Genomic DNA, 27388 nt, shown 5'->3' with positions numbered 1-27388 from the left:
AGCAGGATATCAAGTTCAGGCTCATGGAAGATGGCATGGCACACCTACTTTAAAATTATATTGAGTGCTGCACAGTGTGTTGCATTTCTGATAGGACACTGGCTTGTAAAGGAGAGGCAGGCAGGATATTAATTCAGGAGAAGATGTCCTGAAGTGGGACATTCAGGCTGGATCCTTGGCTGTTGCTGCTCAGGGTGGTGACCCATCAGTCATGGTGTTGATACCAGCTGGGGATGGAGACCTGCAGCTCTTGGAGGTCTTTGGCTGCTGCTTTTCTACATAATGGCTCATATAGTGACGTGAGATTTTTGTATTCAGAACTAATTTTTAAGGAAAGTGAAAAGGATGGCAGGGCAAGTTGTTTAGCAGGGCCAAACAACTAGTTTCATAGAGCTGTTAAATTTTTACTGCTTATATGTAGAGCTGAAGAGAATGGCATTTGAAATGCTTTTGCTTTACTCGGTTATGCACTTACCTTTCCCTTTCCCCTTCCTGAGAGAGAAGAGGCTGAATATGATTTGCATTCTGACAGGAAAAGAAATGCAGCACTTATAGGTCCAATTGATCTGAGGGAGATAGGGATTTTTAATTTGTTTCTAAATCAGATAAACTCATTGAATTAATTTAATTTTATATTGGAATAAGCTATGTATTCATTGATACAAAACCAAGGACATGATACATAGGTAAGGAGAAACAGGGATTTAACTCCTTGATTGGTGTCTATATCTATAACCCTGCCTCTGAAAGCAGGCTGATGCCAAGTCAGGCAAACAAAAAAAAAAAAAAACCAAAAAAACAAATCCAAACTTTTTAAATTAGTGGGAGAAGAGGGTGAAGTAAGGAGAACAAACAAATGCCTATAATGTTTATAAGGTTTTGTCTAGCCGAGTACCCTGTTTTTGGTCACTGCTGCTCAGAGATGCTTAGAGAGAATATGAGAAAAAAGGAGGGACAAGACAGGACATCTTAATCAGCTCCTCCAGTTAATAGTTTAAGGTCTTCCCCTGCAGGGCTGTAAGTAAAATATCATTTGTAAGAAATGCTGGGATTCCTTGCCCTCATTTGATTTGTGTAATCTCTTTTTGAACCTGCATATATTTCAACATCCACAAAACTCCGTGGCAATGAATTCCAGAATTTAATTAAATGTTTTGTGGAAAAGTACTTGACTTTATTGGTTTTCAACCTGCAGACCAAATAACCTCTAGCTTTTTTAATCTTAAGGAAAATGAATAACAATCCTCTGTTCACCTTTCCTATCCCATATTGCTGTTTAGGGACTGCTGTTATTCCACTCTCTTCACTCCCAGGGGAGTGTGGTCCCTACTAACTGATCTTTTTTCAAGTGGATTTTTTTTTTCCTAGTTCTTTTTAAATTTGTGCTAAAAGGACACAGCTCAGATCATGGTCATTTTGGATGGAGTTTGTGCATATCCTTTAGTTTTACACCGCATAGCTCTAGAGCCTCAAACTCTTAAGGTTAAAATGTGCTTCTACCATCCCATATTTATTAAATTTCAGCCCTCTGGCTAGTGAAAGAGATGCAGCTTGTGACACACTGAGGTGACACTCCTGGTTCACATCTCACGAGCTCTGCCAGAGTTGATCCATGTGAGGGGACTTCACCTGCAGTTGGCGTCGTGCTGCACACCGGCAGTCAGTGGTGGTGGCGTGGTGTGGATGGATGGCTGCAAGGGCCAGTGGCCATGAACTGCCTGCTGGGAGGTGTTTCCCACGAGTGACCAGTGTGTTTGAAGGTGTTTCCCAGAAGTGGCAACTCCCTCCTGGATAGGGAGCAGCTGCAAGGACAGGTCATTCATGGGGGTTTATGTGGAGCGCTGCAGCCTCTGCTCTCACATCGTCACATCCATGCTCCTGCTTCTCCATATAAGATTCTTGATTCATTTGGTCCTGTCAATATTCATATGTATTCCATTTCCACCTCCTCTCTGGGTCTAGCTGAAAGCAGCAGTAATTTAAATGTGCCTAATATTACAAGAACATTTACAGGATAATGTTCACATCACTACTGTTGATACTCAGATGCTGTTTTTTTCATTGTATACTTTAACTCCATACTTTGCAGGGGAAGCATATCCATGCAAATGGGATTGGGAGAGCCCTTATAGTTGAAATGTGTAGAGACTGGGGGAGAAAAGTCCTGCAAGGGAGTTAGTTTAACTGCAGAACAATTGGTCATATCTTCCACTTGGATTCTCTTATCAGTGTATTTCTTAACACATAAGGATTTTTTTTTTTTTTTTTTTTTTGGCTAAAAGAGGAAGTGTGATGAGTAGATTCTAATCAGATACAATATGAGAAATCTCAATTAGATGCATTTTCCATGTAATAAAACCAATAAAAAACTTAAGACGCCAGCACCATTATCATGAACAATGAGTCAATTTCTCCTGCAGTATTTTAAGTGTGTAGCTGTAACTTCAGAGTAATTTTCTCCACCAACAAGCATATATCCAGGGCTGTTTGGGATTACTTTGATTATCACACTGTAAGATCAATTCTAAATGTAGGCACTGAAGCCTGAATAATTTATTTTCTAGCCCATTAGAACAATTTGGAGGATCTAATTCCATAGGCAGCTTTTTTTGCCAAGAGAGCAAGTGCACGTGTCTTTGCATCTCTTGGGGAAGAAGAGACAGATAATCTCTGCTTTTAGAGTAAGACACCTGCTGTACTGCTTGACTCTGCTCTATAAATGCCTGTGAGCAGTTTGTCTTGAGCAGAATATTCTGCTACTTCCACAGTCTATTGCAGAGCCCAGGGATTGCAAAGAACCCACTGCTTCTGTCCTTTCCTCACAGTTTTGCAGCTCAGGCACAGATGCACCAAACAGCCCATTCAAGATTTACACTGAGGTCTTTCCTGGAGCAAACACCTGACTTAAATAACCTGTGTCTTTGGGCTGTGACAGTATTCCTTCTGGTGTCCCACTGTTTTGACCTTAGAATAAAAGACTTGGCAAAACAACATGCAAAATTTATTGTAAAAAAAAAAAAAAGATAACTTCATTTTGTTTCAGGTTTTACCATGAGCTGCCTTGCTTGCAAGAGAGTGGATTATCATGAAAAATTAGGCAAATAATGTGTTAAACATTTCATAAGGGAATTTGAAAAAAAATCCTATTGTCAGTAGCCTGGCATCTTTGAAGTGGACTCTTTTTTTTTTTTTTTAAATGTAAAGTCAACTCTGCACTCACCAAATGGAGTTAAAACAGACTGTCATTTGGCTGCCAATAGATCAGGTTCAAGCTGTAGACTTCTCTCTAATCACTTGGTCTTAATGATTTCTCTTTTAACCATGACAGCATCACTGTTTGTGCAGAAGCCCCCAAATTGTCAAAAGTAGCCCTGTTAATGGTTTTGATTTTGTTTCATTTCATCAGCAAGCCCAGAAAATTGTCAAAAACTTATAATTTCCTCACTATGCTTCTGACCGTCTTTGACACAAAAAAAAGGGCTGGGGGTTGGGGATGGGGGTAAAGAGAGAAAAAGTGGAGGAGAGGGAACATCATAAATAACTGTTTAAAATTAACCATGCCTTAATACCAAGAGGAGGAAGTAAAAACAGAAAAACAGCATAGAACCAACTACAATTTTGTTCTCTTGGCTCTGATCCAGGGTAAGTAAATGTGATGTCTCTAATCCCTGGGTCTCAGACTGGGAATTACATTGCAGTTCAGTTCAGGATGGAGGGCAGAGGGGATGAAGACCACACTTTTTGAATGTTCTGGAATAGAAAATATTTGGCTATTGTTGGAAAGGCTCCTGTAGCTGTCTTGGTGGGTCTGGGTTCTTTAAACATTTCCTTAACCAGGTGCTTGAGTGTTAAAAGGCCACTGGATGGAGACTTGCAGGTGTGCTTTGCTCCTTGGGGAAGAAGGGGGCTTTAAAGAGGAGTTTAGTCTAGAGCTAAGGACAGCCTCTGTTTCCTGGGTGTGCCTGGTGTGACAGCTTAGTAAATTTATTTGGGGACCATGAGTAGATATTCTGGTGTGGGAAAAGGAACAGAGCTGAACTAAGGTGGAGCTGTCTTCAGTAATGTGTGCTGACATTATGAAATCCAGTTTGAGCCACGTGATTTAATGTTCAGAGGATTCCCTTGTGCATTTCAAGTTTGGTCAATCAACCTGAGGAAGTGCTGTGCATTATCTCTTCAAAAATAGGAATATAATGAGCTGCTGGAGAGCACAGTATCTCTGAATCAAGGGCAGTAGTGAGATACTCCTGCTGAACAACTGACCCAAAATACTCGTCCCTGATCTAACTGGCTACAGCCCTAGTCATGGCATTTTGCATGAACTGTGTCCTGGTTTTCTGATGTTTCGTGCCACTGGTGAATTTCCAGTTTTTGCAAACAAGAATGGCTTTGGAGTCAGAAGATGCTGAATTCAAACATTCAGGCAAACAATGTCTCAAGCATTAAGCATTATGCATCATAAAGAATTTAGTGGATGATGGGGGAGCAGGCAAAGCATCCTCAGTGAGACCCACGTCCTGTAATACAAGTGGTGGTTGTAGGTGTTGGTACCACTCAAAGCAGTGTAGCAGCATGGGGAGCATGAAAGGTGATGAAATAATCTGACTGTTATTGGTGCTGTTGAGTTGCTTCAGAACAAAGAACTGGAGGTAAGAGCTAAATATATTGCAAGGTCATCATAATGCTGCTCTTGGGCATCCACCATCATTAGGCTTAATTGGGCTGTTTGAGCAGCCTCCCTGTGCCTGCAGCTCTGAGGCTGATCTTGAGGCAAACATCCACCAAGCTGAAGAGGCAGAAGGGTACTTCTGCTTTTCATCCCATTCCTTGGCCAGTGCTATTCCTGACTGTATTTCAGCACTCTGACCAGTTTGGTTTTAGCTTAGGTGTTTGTGACATCTCCTTTCAATTCTGTTCTGTTCAGTAGACCTTCAGAGTTTTATTTCTTCTTTAGGGAATTTTTTCCTATATGATTACACTTTTTTTCCTTGAGCCATGATGATAACTTTTCTTTATATCCCTTCCCTTAGCCTAAATGATTTTCTGTAAGTTACCTTCTCTAAGTATTCTTCCCTCTCCTCTCCCTTGGTTATTCTTTAATCCTTTTAATGATGTTAATGATCATGCTCTGTAAGTGGGAATAGATGGGAGGTATTTCCAGTGTATATGGTCAGGGCATGGACTGTCCCTCCAAGTACCCTTGTAAGAGGGTACTAGGGAAAGGTTGAATTTCAAAAAGGTTTATGTGGAATGCCTGGGATATGCAAAGACCCCTAAATGAGGTGATTTGAGTCCCTGTGTCTTGGAGTTTGCTTTCTCTCAGTGGAGACACACAGGTTGGTGCAGCTGAGGTATGCTGTAGTGAGGTACAGTTTGATTCCTTAGCTCTGAATAAAACAGACTGGTTTGCAGCTGGGGTGAGGAATGATGCCCTAAAACACAGCTGCCTTTATTGTCCGTTATTTGGGGAGGAATTCAGTAGCATTAAGAGACAGCCTTAGTAATTAGTGTAAGAAATTGCTTTGGCTTTTGTGTTTCTCCTGTGTTTCATTTCTGAGGTTTAGCTCTGCCCTAGGATTAGCTCTATCTTTTTCCTTCCCTGGTTCATGAGCTGCCTTATGTTCATCCTCTTTATGCAGGTATTTAGTGGATATGCTCCTGCATATGTCTGGCTTACTACTCTATGAACACAATTTCTTTCCAAGCCTTTAATTGATTTGGATAATAAAGCACAATTATAAACTCAATAAAAATTGGTTATTTTAAAGGGAGAGCAGGAAAGAAAGAAACCTAAGTGATGTTGTGCTATGTGACTAGATAATGCAAAATCCCATTTGCCTTACACTCTAAATGCTCTCTTGCTTCCAGGAGAGGCTTGACCTTAGACAGGAACTAACTAAGAAGTATGAGGTGTCCTGCCAGGGTGATGCTCTGGCAAGGTTTGTTTATGGTGTGTGTCAGGGATGAGAGACAGTGTATTGGGATGGGAAGAATGGAGAATTGAAAATGCTTCAGCCATTCTGGGCAGTTCTCTAAGGTACCTAAATAGGACAGGGATTTTTTTCAATCCCTTCAACAGCTGACCCTTTGGGAATTTATCCTTTGCTCAGTGCCTGCTTTTGACTAGAGAGCAAAAGACTTGGTATCTGAGGTCATGTCTTGGATTTTGGAAATCTCTGACTTTTTGAGTGTTGAATCTTGCTGATGACTTCTCTATTTTTATTTTTTTTCCTCTTTCTCCTTTGTTTTTCCTACTGAAAGTGTCACAGGGAGAGATAATTTTTAGGTGTGACTGCTGGTTTGCTCCACTGCCATATTGACATGGTTTCATATCTGAGGTTGCTTGGATACAATAACTGAGTTTCTTTGTTTCTCTTTGTTTTCCCAGTTGGGAGGCTGTGGAATTCTTGGTGTAGGCATCTGGCTGGCTGTTACCCAAGGGAACTTCGCCACCCTCTCCTCTTCTTTCCCATCCCTGTCAGCTGCCAACCTACTGATCGTCACAGGGACGTTTGTCATGATCATTGGCTTCGTGGGCTGCATAGGTGCCATCAAAGAAAACAAGTGCCTCCTGCTGAGTGTGAGTATTGAGCTGCTGCAGTGTTTGCTGTCTTGTGATGCTGCTGCTATTGCAATGCATGCTGCAGTGACCTGTATCTCAACAGAAGTTGCCCACTTGACACATGAGACATGAGTCATGTGTGAAACAGGCTTTGATAATCGCTCCAAGGAGCTTCCAAGTCATTCCTGACCATGCTGTCCATGGAGGATGAGACCTGCAGGAAGGGAATTAGTGGTGGTGTAGGCTTCCTTGAACTCTGCAGAGAAGAGGAATAGTTTAGTGAAGACATCTTTTGTAGTGTATCTTTAAATTATTTTTCACGCAGCCTTGACAGCAATCCACTCCAAATGTTTGCCTTGGTGGGACTGATTATCTGAAGTCTTGGGCAGAAACAACAATGCAGGCAGGGAATAGGTTGATTCTGAAGTAGCTGATTCTGGTTTAAATTGAAAATTAGGGCCTTCAGGTTTGACAATGCTAGTTTTTCCAGCCATTAACTCTCCAAAAGCTGAGATGTCAGGAAGCAAGGGTGCCAGCACAAAGAGACTGCTGTGAAATCAAAGATTAATAAGTTGCCAGCTGTCCATGATTTCACAGAAGCTTGAACCACATCCCTGGTGTATTTTATCATAATGCAGTTTGATGCCACTCAGAGGTGAAATTTAGGAGCAGTGAATACCTGCTGTAGTTGGTGTTGGTGTGTATTTTGCATTCTGTTCAGCTGAGGATCAGGAAGTAAAGTGAACTTGCTGCTCAAGTCTAGGACTTCCATTTGGCAAACCTCAGAGTGAAGAGGACCTGTGGTTCAGCTGGTCGTCTGGTGATGCCTCTGTAAAAAAGCTGTTTCTTACTGTCCTTCACATACTAATTTTTCTTCCCTGGGAACTATAGAATGAGTTAAGGCACACAAGCCCCCAGATCTCTTAAGTGACTGAAATTCTAGCCTCAATAGAGGACTCTTTCCAGGTCCTTGCATTAATCAGTTGTTTCTGCTGATTTTTAGGCAGTCAGAACTAGTCAGTCTAGGCTAGTAAAGGCTATGTATGTAGCTTGAAACTAAAATGAACAATATAAATGGAAATTAAGGCAGTTATGTGAGTGAAAATCTAAACTGGGAAGGCTGAAGTCAGAATCTGAAGCTGAAAGTCCTTGACATTTTTAACAGTCCTATAAATACACACTTTGTGGAGGAAGTGTGTGCCCAGACAGTTGTAATGGATTACAGCTTCAATGCCAATACAGCAGGAGCCCACAGGGTGCAAAGTCTAATGGTATAGTTTATATGTGCAAAATTAATCACCTACTTTGTACTTTCCTGAAGGCCTAGCCCATGTGACAGCTGTGAACAGTGCCTGCTTGTGTGTCAGGATCAGGTCAGGATCTGGCAGTCAGTCCTCAGTATTGGAAGTGTTTAAGGCTTTTATCTCTTGTGGTTCTTTGTCTCTCATCTGTTCTTTTGGCAAGGGCAGACTCCCTTGTTCAGCCATCATTGGCCAGGTAGGGGGAATGCACTCAGCCACCCCCAACTGGACATCCATGGAAGATAGAAATCCTTGCAGATGCTGCTCCTCCTGACACACTGCACTCAGTGTCCCTCACTGCATGACATAGGGGCTGTACTTGATGGATCGAGCTAAGTAATGCAAAGGAATCCTAATTCATTTAGGAATTCTCTGCACAGGAGAATGGGGACACTTGATCTGATTTGGTACCCACATTTCACTCTGTCTGCCTGACCTTACCTTTCTGTACTGTAGCTATGTAGTGTGCCCTCTATTTTATTCAATTTTCTTCAAAATTGAGTTATGTTAGAGCTGATTATAGCTACTTTAATTCTGAATAAGCTCAACTGTAGAGGGTTGAAATACAGTTTCATTAGTCCACATTGAATTCCGTTTTTATTTGGTTTAGAGTAACTTTTCATATTGCATTGCATTGGTACTTTCTCACTGACAGTAAATACCAGTGAGATTTTTGAGCTCTTCTGAGTTGTTTTTGTTGTGCCTTTTTCTTTGGAAGAGAAATGGATAGTGGTAGCAGCTCCTGTTTCTGGGAGCAAAGTCTTATCATGCAGGTTTGTCCTTGGTCTTTCTTTCCCCAGACTGCTGGTTCTATTTGACCTGTGTTTGAAATAATGTTTTCAAGTTTAAGGCTGGGCCATTTGGTTTTGGCCAGCTCCCATTTTTATGGGTAAACACAGATAGCAAAACAAATACTTGAATTAAAGAAATTGCTGAATATCAAACCAGGGCTGCTCTTAGGGTGTGTGGTTGCTACATCCCTTCATCCTTTTCTTATCCCACCGGTGTTCTGAACAAATGTATTCTGCCACAATGAAAATTATCTCTTTCTAGAATATCTCTGGGTTTTTTAAACATCCCTGAAAATGCCCTGTCTGCTTTTTTAAGAGGATTGTTTTGTTGCAGCTGGCTTGCAATAGGATTTACCGTCTACATTGTAAGGGGAAAGCTCCCAGGTGTTCCTGGCCTTTTGTGTCTGTGACACACACTCAGTGTTTAACAATTGCTCCCGGATCAAATCCTTACACTCCTTTCAACATCTGCCTGGCCTCCACTTAACATCTGGCCTTGGTCCTGATAGTAGCTAAGGTTGCTTTTGGAGCTGAATTTATGTCTCCAGAAGGCATTGCCACAAATATGACAGCCACTCATGGAGTAAGTTGTCTAGCTCATGTGTGATGTAGCTGCCATATCCTCCTGTGAATCATTTGCTTTAGATAACTTTTTGTAATGTTTTATTCCATTTGGAAATAGGAGCTTTGAAAGTAGAAATGGAGAAACTGAAGTTTGTTTTCAAACAGGTGTTGATGAGGGGAAGATGGAGGCTATTTGGTTGTGTTGCACTGGTTCCTGGATAATGCATTTGGGTAATTCACCCTTACTTCCTGGTATTTGTTTAGGCCCAGAACTAGAATCCCAGAATGGTTTGGGTTGGAAAGGACCTTAAATATCATCTAATTCCAACTCCCCTGGCGTAAGCAGGGACACCTTTCACTAGACCAGGTTTATTCAGAGCACTAAACAAACTTAGGGAACTGGGATAGACAGTTAGAAAAGGTCTGCAGGCAGTTGTAACAGATTTGTGGTGAGCTTAAAAGCATGGAAAAGGTTATTAATGGCAATGCAAAGAAAAGGAAAGCAAGAAGTAGAAGCTAGAATGTTGTATACGTATACCTTGTGTGTTTCAGCAGTCTGCATACAATAGTCTGATGTGAAGTGAGGCTCGGAGTGGACAAAAAAAAAAAAAAAAAAGAGACAAAGTGGAATAAACCAAGCTGGGGGAATACCTAGGGATGTTATTATCATGGTGGGTTGCCAGATACTTGTGTTACATCCTACATATGTGAGATCATACATTGCTCTATTGAGCAAAACATTACTGTATGAGCAGCAGTTTTCACTGACCTCCCCTTTTCTTTGGCTCCACACAGTGTGACAGAAAGCCTGGAATGTTCAGTATGACCACAGACACTACTAAAGATGTGAATGCTCTGCCTGTATTCCTGTTGCAGCCCACTCTGTAAATTACATCCTTAAGATCTCCTTGAAGAGGCTTGTGGCATTTTAAGCCCACAGACTACATGGTCATGCCTGGTTTAACCAAGAGCAATTTGCACCTCAGCTCACTCATATCTCCCAAAGTGCACCTCATCCTCATGTGGGGTTGTTGGGAGTCTGATCTGCAAGGACTGGAAAGACAAATCTCCCGTACAACAGGAGCACTTCTTGCTCTGCTTCCTAAAAGCAGAAGAAAGAGGAAAGGAAGCCTGTGGCAGTTACTTAGAGGGGTGTGCTGCTGTTATTGGGGTGGGCAGGAAGGAAGGAAGGAGGCATTTGGAGGAAGACATTGGAGATTCTGCAGGAGTCATGGAGCACTGTGGGGATCCTGAAATAAACTGGGGGAAAGCAGGACTAGCTCAGCCCACCTGCACTGGAGGAGCAGAAGTTTATGTGATGGTAGACAGTATGCTTGTGGAAGATCTTGCCTTAGGAATAGTGCTACTGTTTGATGATGTGACAAGGGATGAGATTTCCCAAGGAGTTTGTTGAAGTGAATGAAAAGTGAGCAGTATCAGAGAGACATTTCAGCCCATTTACATTTCATACACTAAGATGCAGAGCAGATGAGACTCTGATCATATATCTTTGTGTTCTGCACATATGACATTTGTATTGGGTTGTAAGAGCACACCTGTAAGCTCTTTGGTATTAGGCTGCTGTGGTGTTAGGTGTGAATGCTAGTAATTACTTACCTCTGGCATTTGCTAATGACTTTTGAAAGAAGGGAGAGCAGACCAAGTGTTTTGAGAAGTAGAGGACAAATGGGGAAAGGAGATCGAAAGCAGAAGTAAAGTTCCATTTGTAAATGAGATTTTATCTGTGTGCAGTAGTCAGGAGGATCCACATTAAGTCTCTGAATTGAGAGTTTAGATAGTCTAAAGCTCCACAGATTTACTGACTTGAAAGGAATTACCTGGTGTCCACTGCAGATATTCTTTACTCAGTAGCAGTGTAAAGTCAGGAAAATGTAAAGTCAGTCCTTAATCTCTTAAGAAACAGGCCCATTCCTATTTTTCTGCATCCAGAGGAACGGAATAACATGAAAATCTAAAAGTCTAAAGAAAAAAATAGAAGGAAATTTCAACCATTCTATGCATGCAAAATATACTGCAAAAATATATAGACGGGGTGAATTTTACAGCTGTCATTCTAAGATGTCAGTGAACAAAGAATGGGTGTTTGAACTGATTCCTTTTTGCTCCAGCTACAATGTGAAAGAAGATAAACTTTTCCATTATTAGATTTCCCTAGGGAAATCAAAGCAACAGGCATTCTTGAGATAAGTATGCAACCTGGTATATATAATCTTACATCTGAATATAGATGCAAATTGGTGAATGAAGTAGGCAAACAGTGCTTTCCTGCTTCAGTAAGACTTGTTTAACATTTCTGCAAGTAGTCTCGCTCAAGACTGTATGACTGAGGTCTCTCTGCTACAAGCTCAGCTGTAGTTAGAAAACAGCAGCTTTGTTCTGATGGGTTGGGTCAGTGTCCTGAACCAGTGACAGAGATAATATGTGAGGAGTGTGACTCGAGAAGGTTAATTTATGGACTTCCATTGATGTTTTTTCATAGGGATTTGGTCCTGCATTGCTGGATCATGTAGCTATACTGCAAATCTCTGTGGGTTATCTTGATACAGAATTAGGAATCCATCTTTGCTGGTTTTCCCTTTGTAATTGCAATATACTTATGCTGTGCATCAGAGCTGTTAGTCATATCCATCATCTTGTGAATTTTAACAAAATGTTTGGTTTGTGTGCTCTTAACCCCACTGCACTGGGTGTGCTTTCCCACTGAGGGCAGGTCTCTGCAGGAGCTAGGGTACCACTTTGCCACTCAAACACAATCACTTGTGCTGGCTTGATCATAGTGCTGACTTTGGGCAGGTGCTGTATGTACACCTGAACAGACCATTTCTCTATGCTAAAGAGATTTATGCCTGATTAAGTACTTCATTGCTCAAATGTTGACCCAGCTGATTCTTAAGGGTCTGTGTAAACATTATCTTTTAGGTTAATTGCTTAAGATCTATGTTTGAGGAGCTAAATTGCCTGAATTCTCTGCCTTTTGTACATGTTTAGCAGATACCTATATCTGTATGCTTGCCCTGAGAAAGGTCATTCATTATTCCACAGATAGTCCAGCTTAAAAAGTCTCATCTCCAGACGTTCAATCACGATGGGTTACATAATTTATTACCTGTATTACAGTATCCCCTGCAGGTAGCCCATGAGGATGCTCATTCTGTATAAAACTCCTGGTTAGCAGAGGTACCTGACCAGTAGAGCTTACTGTCTAATTAGATAAGACAAATGGAGAATATTATTATCCTCGTTAGACAGGGAGCTGCAGCAAAGTGAAACTAAGTGCCTTTTGTAGGTTGCACTGGGAGATTGTGAGAGAGCCATGAAGCAAACCCAAATTGTCTTAAATCTCAACTCAGTGCCTTCATCATCTTTCTGTGGTTCTATCAGAACATATCTAGCAATCCTGTGCTTCAGTGACCTTTAAAAAGCACTTAGTTCTTGTTTCCATTATAGTAATGACAATTCTGATTTATTTTATCATATGTATTGTGTCCAAATGGAAAATAAATATCCCAAAGCAAAATTATTTCTCAGTTTTTTGTTTTGTTGAAAATTATAATTGGCAGACTTAGCTGTTTTCCATGGGCAGCACTGTAGGCTGTCCCAGCTGAGCTGATCAGCCTAATTGCAAAATTGCCTTCAGATAAATGGGAAACAGTACATTTAGAGAAGCTTCTGGAAAGGATCCGTGAACATGGTTTAGTGTGTATGTTTTAGCAAATAGGGGCTTACTTTTGGTCCAGGAAATCATAGGAATACTGGTGAAAAACAGTATGGGGCCCTATGTGAAGGAAAGATTTCAATCTCTATATGGTTGTTACAGCACACCTCTATAGATACCACATTTCCAGACACTTGAAACATAAATAATAACCCGTATCCTAGAAGGAAATAAGATTCATAGGCAGTTCTTTATTTCACCCTCAGATTTTGTGGCACCTTTTTTTTTTTTTTTTTCCTCCAATGATTTGATACCAAGAACACATTCTTCTGCTCTGGTTGGGATGCATCATGGCCAATAATCCAGCCCAAAGAGGCAGAGGATGAGGGGATCCTTCTCCACACATTACTTAAAAAAGAATAAATTAGAAAGGGGAAAGGGGTGAAAAGACAAAATGTGATTCCTCTCTAATTATCCAAAGCCAGCTGCCTTCTTATGGAGCACCAAGGCTGGATATGTTCCATCACAGGATTAACAGAATTTTGTTAATTAACAAAATTACTTAGAAACACCTACTTCTCCTTATTCTGATATGTCCTGATCTGTGGATAACCCTGGTTTTATTGTAGAGAAGCTGAAACAATGATTAATGAGAAAGGGAAGGAAAGTAATCATTAACAGGCAGTTCTGTGTGTTCAGTTTAATTTAAATTACAAGTTTGTGTTAATAAGCAAGTAGTTCATCACAGCTGCTGGAATGAATAAAATCAGAATTAAAACTTGATATTAGGTCAGGACCAGCTGTGGAATACACTGATGCCATATACATATCTGTGTGACTATACAGATATCAAAAGATTCTCATTTATGGAATAGTCCAAGGGGAAAATGAGTGCCCATGGTGTTTTGTACTGTGCTGTTGAGAGTTTTCTGAACTCTAGCCAGCTCATCTGTAAGTGAAACAGCCATAAAAAAAATAAGGAAAGAGTTAATGAGTAGGAAGAAAAGGAAACTAAAAAACCCTACTGTTTTCAATAGTATCCCTGGATCCAGAGAGCTGACAGTTGAAACTTCATTGGTGATGGGGAATTTATTTCAAAGCAACTAAATGGAAAGAAAAAGCCTGTAAATGACTTCATCTCAGTAATTTAATGCTACAGATCAAGCAGTATATTCTGATTCCAGTTTAGCACGTGAGCTGGTGTTTTAGAGATCAGACTAGCAAAATCAGGAAGAGGCTGGCTGCAGCCACAGCAGCAAGCAATGCAGAGACCAGACAGATGCCATACATACAGCCTGAGAGCATTATACATGATGTATATCACTTCTGTGTAGTGCTGTGCTCCATGTGAAATTCCACCTTGCTGCCTGCTTGGACTGCAAGGACTGAACACCAATCTCCCCTAGTTTGGTTGTCTCTATTATGAAGGATCTGCTTCTCCTGGTCTTCCAGTTTTTGGTTTCTTACACTTGGCTGGCACTGAAATTTGTGAGGGGATGGAACCTATCTGAGTCCTCCCCTTCCTCCCTTCTTTTCTTCAGCTCTGGGAGCACTTAATCAAAGGATCTGGGAACTGAAGAGAGAAATAATAAAGTTTCCTTCCCTCCTTGTTTTAGCCTTGACTCTAGGGTCAGTGTGTAGGGAGGCTTACCTCATAGGGTGTATTTAATTTTCTGATACAGACTGATGCAATACCACTAATGCCTGATGTACTCTGAGTTACAGAATCACACAATATTGAATTGGAAGTGACCCATAAGAATCATTGAGTCCTACTACCTGCTCCTTGCAGGACTACCCAACTAAACTAAACCATACAACTACGAGTGTCATCCACAAACTCCTTGAACTCTCACCAGCTTGGAGCCCCACTTCCCTGGAGAGCCTGTTAGGTCAAGCAAGAATGTTTTCTGAATGTCCCCATTTCTTTTTGTAGTGCCAAGACACTGCAAGAAGTGAATTAGATATGAATTAGATGGCGATCATACAGTGTGGCAGCACCACCAGGGGAGCTGTACTAATTTAGATCAGCTGAAGGTTTAATCTGTTTGTCTAAATGGCTGTGAATGTTTGAGTTCCTAACTCCTTGATGGTTAAAGTCTATTAGCAATATCAGCTTCTCTGACAGTCTGCGCAGGCTCAAGTTCTCCTGACACTACAAAGTGTCCCTTCTCCCATCTTATGTCTCAGCATTCAACCTACTCTCATGTGCCAGAGGTTCTACAAAAGAAGCCTGGCTCTGAGCCATTTCCAGATCCAGACCTGGGATCACCTGCAAGAGCTGAAAGACAACACAATTACTCCCATTTTGAAAGTATGTTCCTTGCCAGCCCAGACATTCATGTCACTTCTGAGCATAACATTTGCTATTTTCTTTCCCCAATAATAAGATTATCTCCTCAGATAGAAAGCAATAGGTTTAGTAAAGAAGCATGTGTGGTTTTTTCCCCAGTCATTCTTTTGTTACTTTTAACCACCTTAGTAATGCAACCTAAATTGAAGAGCAACATTGACTTCTTTCTCTATAAGGAGTAGAATTACCTGAACCTCAGAAAAATGTAACTCGGGAGGTAAAGAAATGGAGGCTAGTTTGTGTAAATCTGATGCCACCCAAGGTACAGCCAGAGTTAATTTCATGTTACAGATATTTCAGACCCTCAATATTACCAGCTAAAAGGCAGAATTAGGTAGGCCACACTGTCTGCTTCTTCATTCAGCTACTACAAGACTGACATACATGCATCTCATACTTCTGCTTCTGTGTAGCACATTTGAGAACCCCAAACTGGGGGTAAAACTGGCAGGAGAATTTAAACACAGACAAAATACTCTACCATGTCCTTTATATTTTCTCCTTATCCATCTTCTCACTACCTCCTTCAATTACATACACATCACAGTTTCTAGGCACTGTTTTGACACTCCTAGAAATAAAAACATTGCATGGCATTATCATAAATGGAGTAGGTTGGATTAAACCCAAGCCAGAGCCTTTTAGTTGTATTGACTTTATCCTTTACCTGTGTTAGGTGGACTCTTAACTGCTTTGTCATGAGTGGAGTGGCACAGGCACTTGCAAGAGCTACTCTGATGTTTTATTTTATTCTTCAGCCACTCATACATCACAAGTAAGAAGCGTTTCTCTGCTGACTAATATAAAATCACACCAGATCATGTCACACTTTTGCATTATGTTTGCAGAAGAAATGAAGCAACCCTTATAAAAGTCAAAGGCCAGCAAGACCTTTATAAGTTCTAAGGAATCTGTGGTCTGCTAAAGGCCCACCCCCACCCTCTGTTGTGATAGGAGAGTGACACCTGGCTAATATTTGATGACACTTCATTGATTTTCGTAGTCAGTTTTCATTGATTTTGACAGTCAGTTTTCGTAGAATATGAAAAAAACCCCTAGGACGCCATAAAATACCACTTAAAATCCTTTGATGCATAGTATGGGAATATTAGGTCTCTCAACTTTCACTCACTAATGCAGTAAGACTGAATGATTCCAACTGAAAGTAGTAATGAGACTAAAATGAAACACTGTTAATGTGGGAAGGCTGCATATGTTGTATATTTTCCCAGAAATAATTACTGCAGATTTCTTTGAGCTTTATTGATCAGCAGGAGGTTTTGCACATTCATAAAGTATATAGTCCAAACATAAACAGAGCTGTACTATATATCCAGCAGGCATAAAGCATGCAAGGCTTTGTCACAATCAGAATGAATTAGCCATTAAGGCTTTCAGAGAATAATAGCTGATGAACCAAATTTAGATACATGACGTTTTCATAATGGAGTTTCTGTTTGTAAGTTTGCTCATATACATTACTGCCTTTTTACAGTTTATGAGCAAACTTATCATTTTTATGCTGAAAAAAATGATGGTGAGACTAAAGAGATTTACTTACAAGGAAGTACTTAAAGAGCTAAATAAGCACAACATGGGAGAGAGAGAGCTCAGATGGGACATAAATCTACAAATATTCAAGGAGTATAAATGCTGTGGACAGAAAGGAAGCATTTGTGGTGCTGAAAAGGGTGGTAAGTGGGAGCAAGTGCGTGGAACTAATGAAAGGAGTGTTCAGACCAAGCGTCAGCAAAACCTTTGGTACTGGGATGTGTAATCAGAATCTACTGTGATAGAAATTGGTAGAAACAAACTGCCCTTTCCCTTTCACTCTGAAGTTCATGTAGTAGGTTAATACACTGGGATTTTGTTGACTGTGATTCCAGTTATTGTTGCAGTCTGGGCACTATCCTGTCATTCCTTGTTCGCTACTCTGTCTTTTTCTGTACAAGTCTTCCAGGCTGCAGAGGAAGTCACTTCTAAGTACAATTCCCATTGCACTTTCTCTTCTGTTCTCCTCTACTTGCTCAGTACCTCGGAAAAGAAAATCAAAGGAAATTAAAAAAAAAAAAAAAAAGAGAATCTTTCATAATCTTCCTACTCTCTATTAATATATCAGATCAAGATGCCTTCGGGGAATTATGTTAAATCAAACTTCTTGTGAGAACTAGTGATACATTGAACACTTTTGCTTTCAAAAGTGGAACAAAGTTTTGTAGGGGTTTTTTTGAGTGCTGACAAAATCTGTACCATATGAGTTTTTATTCTGTAAAAGTCAAGTACCAATATGTTATTAAAAAGCTATTCTGGGAAATCTGAAAATGCCTGAGGACGAACTTCATATTTCTCTGATTAGAAAGCCAGATCCAACAATTGCAAAAGTACAGGACCTTTATAAAGAGTTTGTGGTTCTCCAGTACCTGGACTTCTTGTTTTGTTTTTTTTTTTCAGTATCTCAGGAAATTCTGGCATTAATTCAGACCTTTTTTTAGGTGGCTTGAATTTTTCCAAAGTGTGGAATATGAAGTAAATTTGGCAATAGTTTATAGCATTCAGAACCTCTGACAGTGTTACCCCTTTGGGTAACATCAAAGTTTGTTGATGCATCTGTCATAATTAGGTTGGGTATGGAGATGTTACATTTCTGCAGGAACAGAAAAGATTTTAACAATGCCAACCATAGTAATGAGACATCATCACTCAATCCATTAAATAATACTAAAATATAAATAATATAATCCATTATAAAATAATAGAAAAATTAAAAAGCATATTAAATTTGAGGAAAACTTTAAATTTTCAGGCAGCATGGTAAAGTGTGCCTCCTGTAAAATACATTAAGTTCTTCTGAGTTTAACATGGAGCTCTGTGAATTTCTAGGTGTCCTGGTTTCAGCAGGGATGGAGCTCATTTTCTTTCCATGACAGTAGGTAAAGGTTTGACATAATTTATTCAAAAAGGACAGATACTATGTACACCTTCAGTATTAAATATAGGATGAGAAGAGAAGGGAAGGATGTGTGCAGGATATGAGGTTACCTTTGATAGTATTTCTGTTCATATCAAATTGCAATCTAAAAATCAAGCACAGATCTTTCAAATGTACTTTTGTCTCAAATCAAAATAAAATTATAAATGCAGTGATTGCATCTTTGTGGACCATACCAAGCCCCACATTCCTTTACATTTCTTGACATGGACAAGTAATGACACCTTCTTCTAGGATAAGAAAAGGCTTCATCTAAAGTGCTTAACCCAATTTAAAGCTCCCCAGTAGAAGAGACATGTGAATACCAGAAGGGAAGGGATCCAGTGGAGAGACACTGTGGTTATTGTGGGGCACATAATGTGAAAGGACAGACTGAGAGAGCTGGGTTTGTTCTGTCTTAAGAAATTAAAGCAGGGACGATATTTTATTCATGTCTTCAATTACCTTGTAGTACAATATAAGGAAAATAGAGCTCTTGGAAGGATTTACAGGATGGTACAAGAGATAACAGGCACAGATTAAAGCCAAAGGAATTTCCAATTAGAGATACGAAATATTTTTGTTATTTTTCTTATCACAAATATAGTCAAGTATTGGAAAAAGGTATCCAGTGAGGCTGTGGGTGATTGTCCATCTTCATCCTTGGAGATGCTCCTAAGATGACTGGGCACAACTCTGTACAGCTTCATGTAGAGGACTGTGCTTTTAGGAAGGGCTTGAACCAGGCAGTATCCAGGGGTCACTGACAACCTCTGTGTTTCTGTGATTCTAAGAGACTCTGTCTTCTAGCAGCCAGAGCTGGTTCATTCTTGAGCACCGAGGTTATATATGTACACATTAGGACCAGGCAGACCAATTAATAATCCTTCCAGGATATTAATCCTTCCAGTAGACCAACTATTTTATCCCAAAGAATGTCTGTAATTTCTTATACTGGGGTGTGTTTTTGTTAGGAAGTGAAATGTAACACTGAAATTAAAGATGATCAGGAATTGGCAATCCAGCCTCACTAAAAGGCAAAATGCTTGTATCATTTGTATCATCACTGTAACAAACTTGAAGTTTGTAACATTTTACAGAGGAAGGATTGGCTGTAAATTTTCTAGTTTTTTTCTCCTTCATCCTGGGAACTGGTGTAGGTGGAGGGCAGCTACTTTGCTGGAGCATTTACCAGGAGCAACCTCCCTGCTCATGTGTTGTACTTCATAGCGTCTGTCAGAAAAGAAGCCAACTATCCACCTTGCAGGCAGTTTAAATGTGATGGGAAACAGCACAGGCTGTCTGTTGAAGTTATTTGTTCAGTTTCTTAGGAAGGTTATTCTAATTTGTATGCAGTTTGGTGTAAGCAATATATTTGCTAGGCCATGAACTTAAAACTTTTTCTGGAATGTATCACTGTTCAAAAGAAACAGCTGGCTCTCAGGTCTTCCTACTACTTTCATGTTTGTTGAAGAGGATTTGAATAATTCTTTGCAAGAAGCTTCTGTCTCCTGCTGTGAGCCAAGTTGAGAAACAGGTCTGGCACACTGAGATCCTGCTGTCCCCTTCTGAGACAGCCTCCCATCAAACTAAATGCATTACTTCAGCAAGCAGTGGAAACACAGCAGTCTAGAGTTTGCCATCAGTTATATCACATTTAGTCTCACAGCAAAAAGTTAGTAGGCTAACAAGACAGCCACACCTTGGTTTTCATTGTATTGGGTCACTTTTGTCTTTGGGAGACTTAGAGAAGATCAGATACTCCTGACATGAAGAGATGGGCAATTTGAGCAACATGATCCCTCTGTTGAGATTTGTGAGGGAGAGGCAGTGGGGAAGCAGATGACCCAATCCTGTGTATTAGTGTGTGATGTCAGTCATCATGCAGGGAGGCAAGTGTCTGTAGCATCTGAGAAACCAGAGAATCCTATTTGGGAGGGAAATACAATTAACTTGTTGTTCTCTGCTGTGTGAGCAGCAGTGGAAATGTGCTTTAAGTGATGTACACAGGGTACAGTTCTTGATTCTCCAGTTGGTATCAAGAGCCTGAATGAATAAAACTGGAAGTAGTAAGTCAAAAGCCTGGTACAGACCCAGTGGGGATGGAGTTGAAAGTTGGGACCTCCTCTCCTCTAGCAGACTTTTCTTTCTGATAGCAGGTGGGTGGTTCATATCCACGACATAGGTTTGGTAGCAGCTGCATACTTACTTTTCCATACACCTTTAATGAGAATCTGTGGGAAAGTCAAAGGCTTTGTAGAAGATAAAGGTAGCTGCTGATAAGCTGGCCTTAGTTTTCTTAGGGGTTGGAAATCAGCATTGGTAGACAGAAGGGTGTTACCTTACCTCCCTCCTCATCAAAGCTTCTGTGGGGTTATTTCAGGTATAATTTATGAAAAGCTGAGCACTAGGGACCTCTCCACTGAACCTCTGCTGGGTTGCATCCCACTGTTTGACAAGTAGTATGGTAAAGCATTTCTCTGTACAAGGTCAGATTAATCTTTTTTTATGGAGTTTCACATGAATGCTTTGCTTTGGGATTGTTGTTTCTCCATGCATAAATCTTTATTATACCAATAGCCTACAGCCCCAGTGAACCAAACAAAACTCAATTTTATTTTTCTCAGTATTTATCACCACAGTGAGAGAACTCAATTGGAAAGCAGCCGTGAGAGTTTCCAGCAGGTGTGGTGGGGGTTTAGGTGCTGTGAGCCTTTAGTGAGTTCAGGTTTCTTCCTTCTAAACTTGAATGGTATATGCAAAGTTAGGTCTGGCCCTGTATTGGGCATCATTCCCTTTGGGATGATAGTGAGGATGGAACTGAAAATGACCTGTTATTGGAAGGTGCTGTGGACTAGAGGAGCAGGTTGTGCATGTGTCTGTGCTTGCACTTTAGTCTGGTGAATCACAGGATGTGCTGCAGTGTGCGGGCCTTGCTTTGCAGCCAGCACAGGCTGAAGCCTCGACTGCTCCTTTCCAAGGTGCTGCTTTGGGTTTAGCTGCAGCTCTTCTTTAGAAGGGGGATCACAGATGAGTTGACATGCAAGTGCTTGTAGTTTTGATGAGGTGATGAGTGTGAAGCCTCCATATTGGGGTTGATATCACTTAATTAACATTTTTAATAAAAGGCACAGCACAGGTCTCTACTGTCTGCACACATGGGGATTCCTAATACTTGTTCGTTTTCTGTGATACAGCCTTGTGGGGCTCTGTCAATGTTTCCAAGTGTAAAAAAATATAGAATTAAATACTTTATATGAAACCAAAATATTTTTCTATGGAGTTAAAGGATAATCCCTATCTAGGTTTTGACTTTTTGAACAATGTACATTAGTTTTGGTTCACTGTATGGCTTCCAAGATTTGCATTGCATGAAACCAAATTCCCAACTTGAAGAACCCTCTCAGTCTATGTAGGGAAAGACTTAGACATGATACATAACCATCAATGAGAGGATTTTTATTCTGATCTTTCCTAAATTTTGAGTGCTTGACTTCACAATTTTAGCATCTTTTCTGATGTCAGTGTCATGCCTATTTCTCTAGTATGAACTGAGGAAGGCAGGAGCACCGTCAGGATGTCGCCAGAAGGTCCAGCCTCCTTCAGCTGGTGGACACAACGCAAGGCCAGCTCACTGCCCCAGTCTGAAGCTGATAGCTTTTAGAAGAGTTGGTGTTGCAGGAGAAAATACTCTTTAGATGTGAAATTTCACTTCATTTGTTGCCAATTAAGATAAAATTTTAATTACTGATGCTAGTATCAAGAAATAATGATATACTTGAGAAAACACCTCAGCCTCCCTCCAGATACCTTTCCTCCCCCCTTACCAGTCTCCAGTCCATTCCTTGCACATTATACTCTGCCAAGGGGTCAGTGCAGAATGCCTTTTTTTTAGGGCCACTCTTTATTTCTTGCTCTTTTTTTTCCATGGTTCCAGCCACCAGCCTCTCAAAGACCTCATTCTTCCTGGGTATCCATGTACACAAGTGTCCCCTGTCCCCTCTGTTTCCTGCCTGGATTGTCTGCTGCTTGTAGGAACAGTTTTTCTAAAACTTATAGCCAGATCAAATCCTAAGCCAAACCATTCCCCATCTGCTGTTAAAAATGTTCTTACTTGGAGTAGCCTTTCTCCTGCAGTCACTTGTGGCTTCATCTATACTCTCTCCATGCTGCTGTGTGCAGGGAAGGGAGGAAAAGCTTTCTGGAGAGCACAGGAAAAACAGATTCCTATGTTTTATTCCAGTTCCTGGACATACCCCCTGTTCCAGGCCATGTCCTTTGAAGTGGGGTTGGAGGTTATTGGCTTTGGGGAGATGGCAGAAAGGCACCACAGGAGCAGAAAAGATCTGTGGGATACTTTATGGTTTGTCTGGTCGTGGGTGTATGTATGATTTGCAGGTTTTAGCTGTTGAGCCCTCTCATCTCTATGATGTGTGAAATGCAGTCTCTTGAAAGCTAATAACTTTCCCACAAACATCCACTCGTAGCTGGGTAAGACAAAAGGCTGAAATTTCTGTGCTTGAAATGGAGCTGCACAGTGTCAGGTCTCTGCTCTAAAAATTGCAGTATGAGAGGATTCAAATTAAAGCACCAGAAATTTAACCTGGGAAGAATAGCATACTTTGCCCTGCTTCATTCTTAGAAGTAATTGGAGTGCTATTTTTGACATTCTTCCAAAGCTTTTATCCTTTTGACAGAAACCAGCACAAAATATATCAGCACAGATAATTAAGGTTTGGCAAAATGATAAGCTGTTGAAACTGAGGTCCTGTGGCAGGAAATGCTGATCACTGTATATAATGGGTAACAAAGAGTCTTTCTCCTTTGTTCTAGAGATTGTCTCATGCAATCCTGTCTATGCCAGGGAATTTCATAGGGAGAAAATGGTGTTCACATGCACATTTTGAAAAAAATTATTTTTTTATGGATGAGAAAAAAAGTATTCTACAGCCAAATAGATATTAAAAAAGTGTCTGTGCATCTTTGCAAAGAGGAATATGCTTTGTCCTGTTTTAGTTAATGCTATGCAGCAGCTTAAAATTGTAAAAAGTAAGCAAGCTGCACCAAGACAGCTTTGCAAAGCCATACAGAAGGTCAGTGTTGGATGGTAATGATATGGAAATCAGCTTGGATCACAGGCATAAATGAGGTCTGTGATTCAAAACTGGGCAGTAATAGGATCCAGTATTAGGGTCAGGCAGGTGTAAAAATACTGGTGATGGAAATTTGAAAATAAATAATTTAAGATTCATGGGGCAAAATGCAATGACTTCTGTAGACACAGTAATTGTGCCAGGGAAGAAAAGTATTTTCCCCTTCATGACTTTTTGCCCTCCATTCAGTCACATAAATCCATGGGTTCAAAGGTTTGGTTTTGGCTTACCAGGCAGTGCAGAAATTCTGATAAAGGCTTAGTAGCTATTAAACTTTTATAGGATTGTAGCCTTGTGGTTGAAGAGACAGTAACTGCATTTTTCTCTTGGGGATGGGATTCCAATTAAGTCAGTGTTGCTCAGTATTAGAATTCCAGCCTTACAGGTTGCTAAATGTGTGAATTTTTTGTTATAGGGAGCTGGACCTTTGCCTCAGCCTAAAAAGTTTCCAAAATTACTCTCTCCTTTATCTGTCTATGCAAAACTCAGCTGCATTTAATGCTCTGATAGTGCAGGTGCTGTTTTGATGCTGCTGCAGACCCATCCAGCATGGTAACAAAATGCAGAGGATGTGGTTTTCCAGAAGTATTTGGCATTGCCAGCAGTTCCTCTCACTGAAGTCAATCAGAGCTGAGAGCTTTAGAGAATCTACCTGAGATCCCTGTTTTAAAAGATTTTTATCCAGTCCTTTGAGCTTTTGACTCCTGGGTTTTAGGCAGTTCCATGGCTTATGAGAAGAAAGAGAGGTTGCCCAACTTTGCTTTGATGTCTTCAGTGCAAATCAGCCCTTTTCAACTGAAACTCATGGGTGATTCGTGTAGCTCCCTGAAACTGCTCATAAAGCTAACTTGGTACACCTTTCACTTCCCCCTTGATCCCACAATTACCCTTGAAAGGAACTATGACTTTATGATTTATAGCCCAGGCTGCCTATTCTTGCCATGGGAAGTTACGCTGTGGATTTCATGGATATCGTTGGATATCATCACTAATATCCAGTGGGGGAAAAAAGGAAGAAAACTTAGCATGGGAAGATTTCTCAAGGTTTGCTGTCAAAGAGAGCACTGGTTTGCTCTTGGTGAGGTTTTAGGCTGTTCTACTGGAACCAGTGCTATGAATGGGCCATGCCTATGCCCAGGCACTGGTGTTTCCTGACTAGTCCTTCACCTGCTTTTTCAGTTGCAGCAGCTTTGTATCCTGCTGCCTGTATGACTCCCACTCCCCATTCTGCATGATCTGCTGAATGTTCTTGCTGTGCATCCAGAAAAAGCTGAAATATATGCTGATGGCTTTTGCTTTTGTTTTATCCCCTGTTCTTTTCTTCTCTTGACAGTTTTTTATCATGCTGTTAATTATATTTCTGTTGGAGCTCACTGTTGTGATTCTGTTCTTCGTCTACACCGACAAGGTAAGTCAAATTCTTCATTTTTCTTTCCCCTTCAGCAAATTTATATGCCCCTTTTCCATATAAATAAATCATGAAGCACTTGGCTTGGTATGCACATCATGCTTCTGTCTTCCTTGAGACACTCCTCTCAGAAGGAGCTCTCTCAGAATGCATAAGCAGCCTGGCAGGACTGGGCTGTCTTGCTTGCTCAAGTGTACAACTCAAGGTCACACATACTGCCAAGTGCATCTGTCATTAACAAAAAAAAAACAAAAACAAAAAAACCCATAAACAAACACCAAACACCAAAATACCCCACAATACAAGCAAAGAAGCTAAAAACCTTACTAGGAGCATGTAGGAAGAGGTACCCATCAGAGTGTGTAGGGTTTTTAAAACTATATTTGTGGTTTAAGAGCCACATTGATATTGTTATAAAGGAAGTGTCCTCAGCACAGGCAAAGACATAAAATTCATTATCTTTCCACATTGCTCCTTGCAGCACATGTGTACTTAGAGCCTAGTGGAAATCCAGGGTAAATGTATTAAAGTTCAATAAACACAGATTTTGTTTGTGCTTTTACTTTTTACTTATGTTTGACCATTGTTCCTTCAGGTGTATGGGCAATATTGACTATCTGAATTATCTTTATCCTTAAAATATTTTTTCTTTTAAAAAAACTAACATGAATAAATCCAAAACAGGGCCACAATTGTGCCACCTGCTTATTTAATCAAAATCAAAAGTCCCTGACAACTGAAGACTAAGGGAACTTGAGAATCACAGGAAAAGTGGCAAAATTTTACCATGAATTAATATTTCATCAGGTCATGAGTGATAAACTCTTTCTTCTGGAATGGGAAGGCAATAGCAAAACAACACTGTGTTCATTAATAAATATTAATTAATAGTAGTATATTAGTGATACAAGTGATTATATATTAGTCATATAAGTGAGTGATTGTCAGGTGCATTTCTGAAGGACTTTAAATAGCTAGGTTCTATAGCATTCTGTAGCTGGAACATGGAATTAACCTGCCAGGTAATTACAGTAGAAGGGACAATTTAAAATTACTTGTATGCATTATTGGATTCAGAATTAATTGTCAGCTCTTGGCAGAAAGATCTACACATCATATAGGAGTAAAGGCATCTACTTTATATGAAATGGGCCTCCAAAACCCAAACACAACACTTGGTTATATTTAGAAGGAAAATGAGTTAGAAGATATTATCATGTATAACAGACTTGCCTCGCTGTGAATATAATGTTGAGTTTTGGTTACAGAAATTATTAGAAGTGTGAAAAAAGAGGAAATGACCTGTCATGAAAAAGGATTAAGGAGACAATGTAGATTCAGTTTTGGAAAGGAAAGAGATCCTCTGCTTAGATCTTAGAAAGAGTATCTATAGTAGTTTTAAAATAATGGCAGAACTAAAATAAAGACCTGTCCACAGAAGAAATATATGAAAATGTTTCAGATTAGGTTAATAAAATAAATGTTTCCTATGTTCCAAGTCATCATCTGGTAGAACTCCTACTGTTGGCTTGTGTTGAGGCTGATAGATCAGTAAATGTATGGGTATGGAGGAAAGAAAAGAAACCAATGAATTATTGTTATTCATAAAGCAGTCAGTGCTGTTAGGTTGACAGGTGTGTCACAGAGAATGTTCGTCTTCACTCTTCAGAGGTAAAAACAGTGGAAAAGGATCAGAAAGGATTCCCTCCCTCCTTCAGCCTGTTGGTTTGCAGTGTTTTTTATTGATTCTTAATAAAGAGATCAGGAAATTAACTTACCTCTGACTCACATACTGCAGGAGGTAATACCCTGCAGTTGTCTGTAAGATCAAAACAGAGTCTAAAATACGGGCTCCAGTTCAAGTGCAGTTTTACTGAGTTAACAAATTGCTGTAGTCTGGGTATTGCAGATGATCAAATTTGAAGCTCTTAATGTTTCTGTATGACTTTAAATCTTACACTGAGGAAATCAATAGTTTCTGTTACACTTGCAGTTCTGCCTACTGCAGAATAAATAAACCAGCAGCAGCCTAAAACTAATATTTTCATACAGTATGTTTAAAGTTTGTGTGCTAGCTTTTTATTGAAAAACAATATTGCCACATGTATGGGGAGGTAGCGAACCCAGACAAGTCCACCACAGTAATTCAGTTAATGTAGATCCTTGGAAAATCAGTGAAGGAACATTCTACACTGACACTTGTCCAACAGAAGAAAACAAGGTTAGTTTGGTATGCAGGAGAAAAGAACTCTGCAGATTATCACTTTGAGCAATACCAGCCACAGGGTGGTTGTGCATCCATGTGTATGTGGACACAGTGCCTGGGCTCCCAGGCAGTGAAGCAATCTCTCTGTATCCAGTGCTGGGACTGTTGCTTTAGTGCTGTATTAATTACTAAAAATCATCATGGCAAAAGCTCTTTACAGCCATTCACAGATAGTTTTTTGGCACAGGGCTTTCTTTTATTCACTTGCTGTGGAAGGGTGTGCAGCTGTGGAAGTGAACTTGGACTTGCAACAGCCTCAACTGACCTGTTCTCTTTCGTCAGCTTGGGTGAAGGCCAAAAATTGCCTCTGCCTCTTTCTAGAGACTTGGTCTCTTCTGAGTTTAAG

The 27388-nt window shown here is 40.3% G+C and overlaps 1 protein-coding gene across 6 annotated transcripts in view; it reads left to right on the top strand.

Moving 5' to 3' along the window:
* TSPAN4 (tetraspanin 4) overlaps positions 1-27388 on the top strand; it is a 423214-nt gene that overhangs the window by 343491 nt on the left and 52335 nt on the right. For 5 of the 6 annotated variants that reach the window (XM_015631555.3, XM_015631554.3, XM_015631557.3 and 2 more), the window contains 2 exons: positions 6389-6580; positions 24702-24776. In XM_015631555.3, the coding sequence (XP_015487041.1) occupies positions 6389-6580; positions 24702-24776 (267 nt within the window). The remainder of the gene's footprint in view (positions 1-6388; positions 6581-24701; positions 24777-27388) is intronic. The other variant, XM_019007060.2, reaches the window with a different exon arrangement.

The sequence above is a fragment of the Parus major genome, chromosome 5 (assembly GCF_001522545.3).
Source record: "Parus major isolate Abel chromosome 5, Parus_major1.1, whole genome shotgun sequence".
NCBI classification, from domain to species: Eukaryota; Metazoa; Chordata; class Aves; order Passeriformes; family Paridae; genus Parus; species Parus major.
The sequence above is the reverse complement of the archived record's forward strand: the minus strand, read 5'-3'. Positions and strand labels throughout refer to the sequence as shown.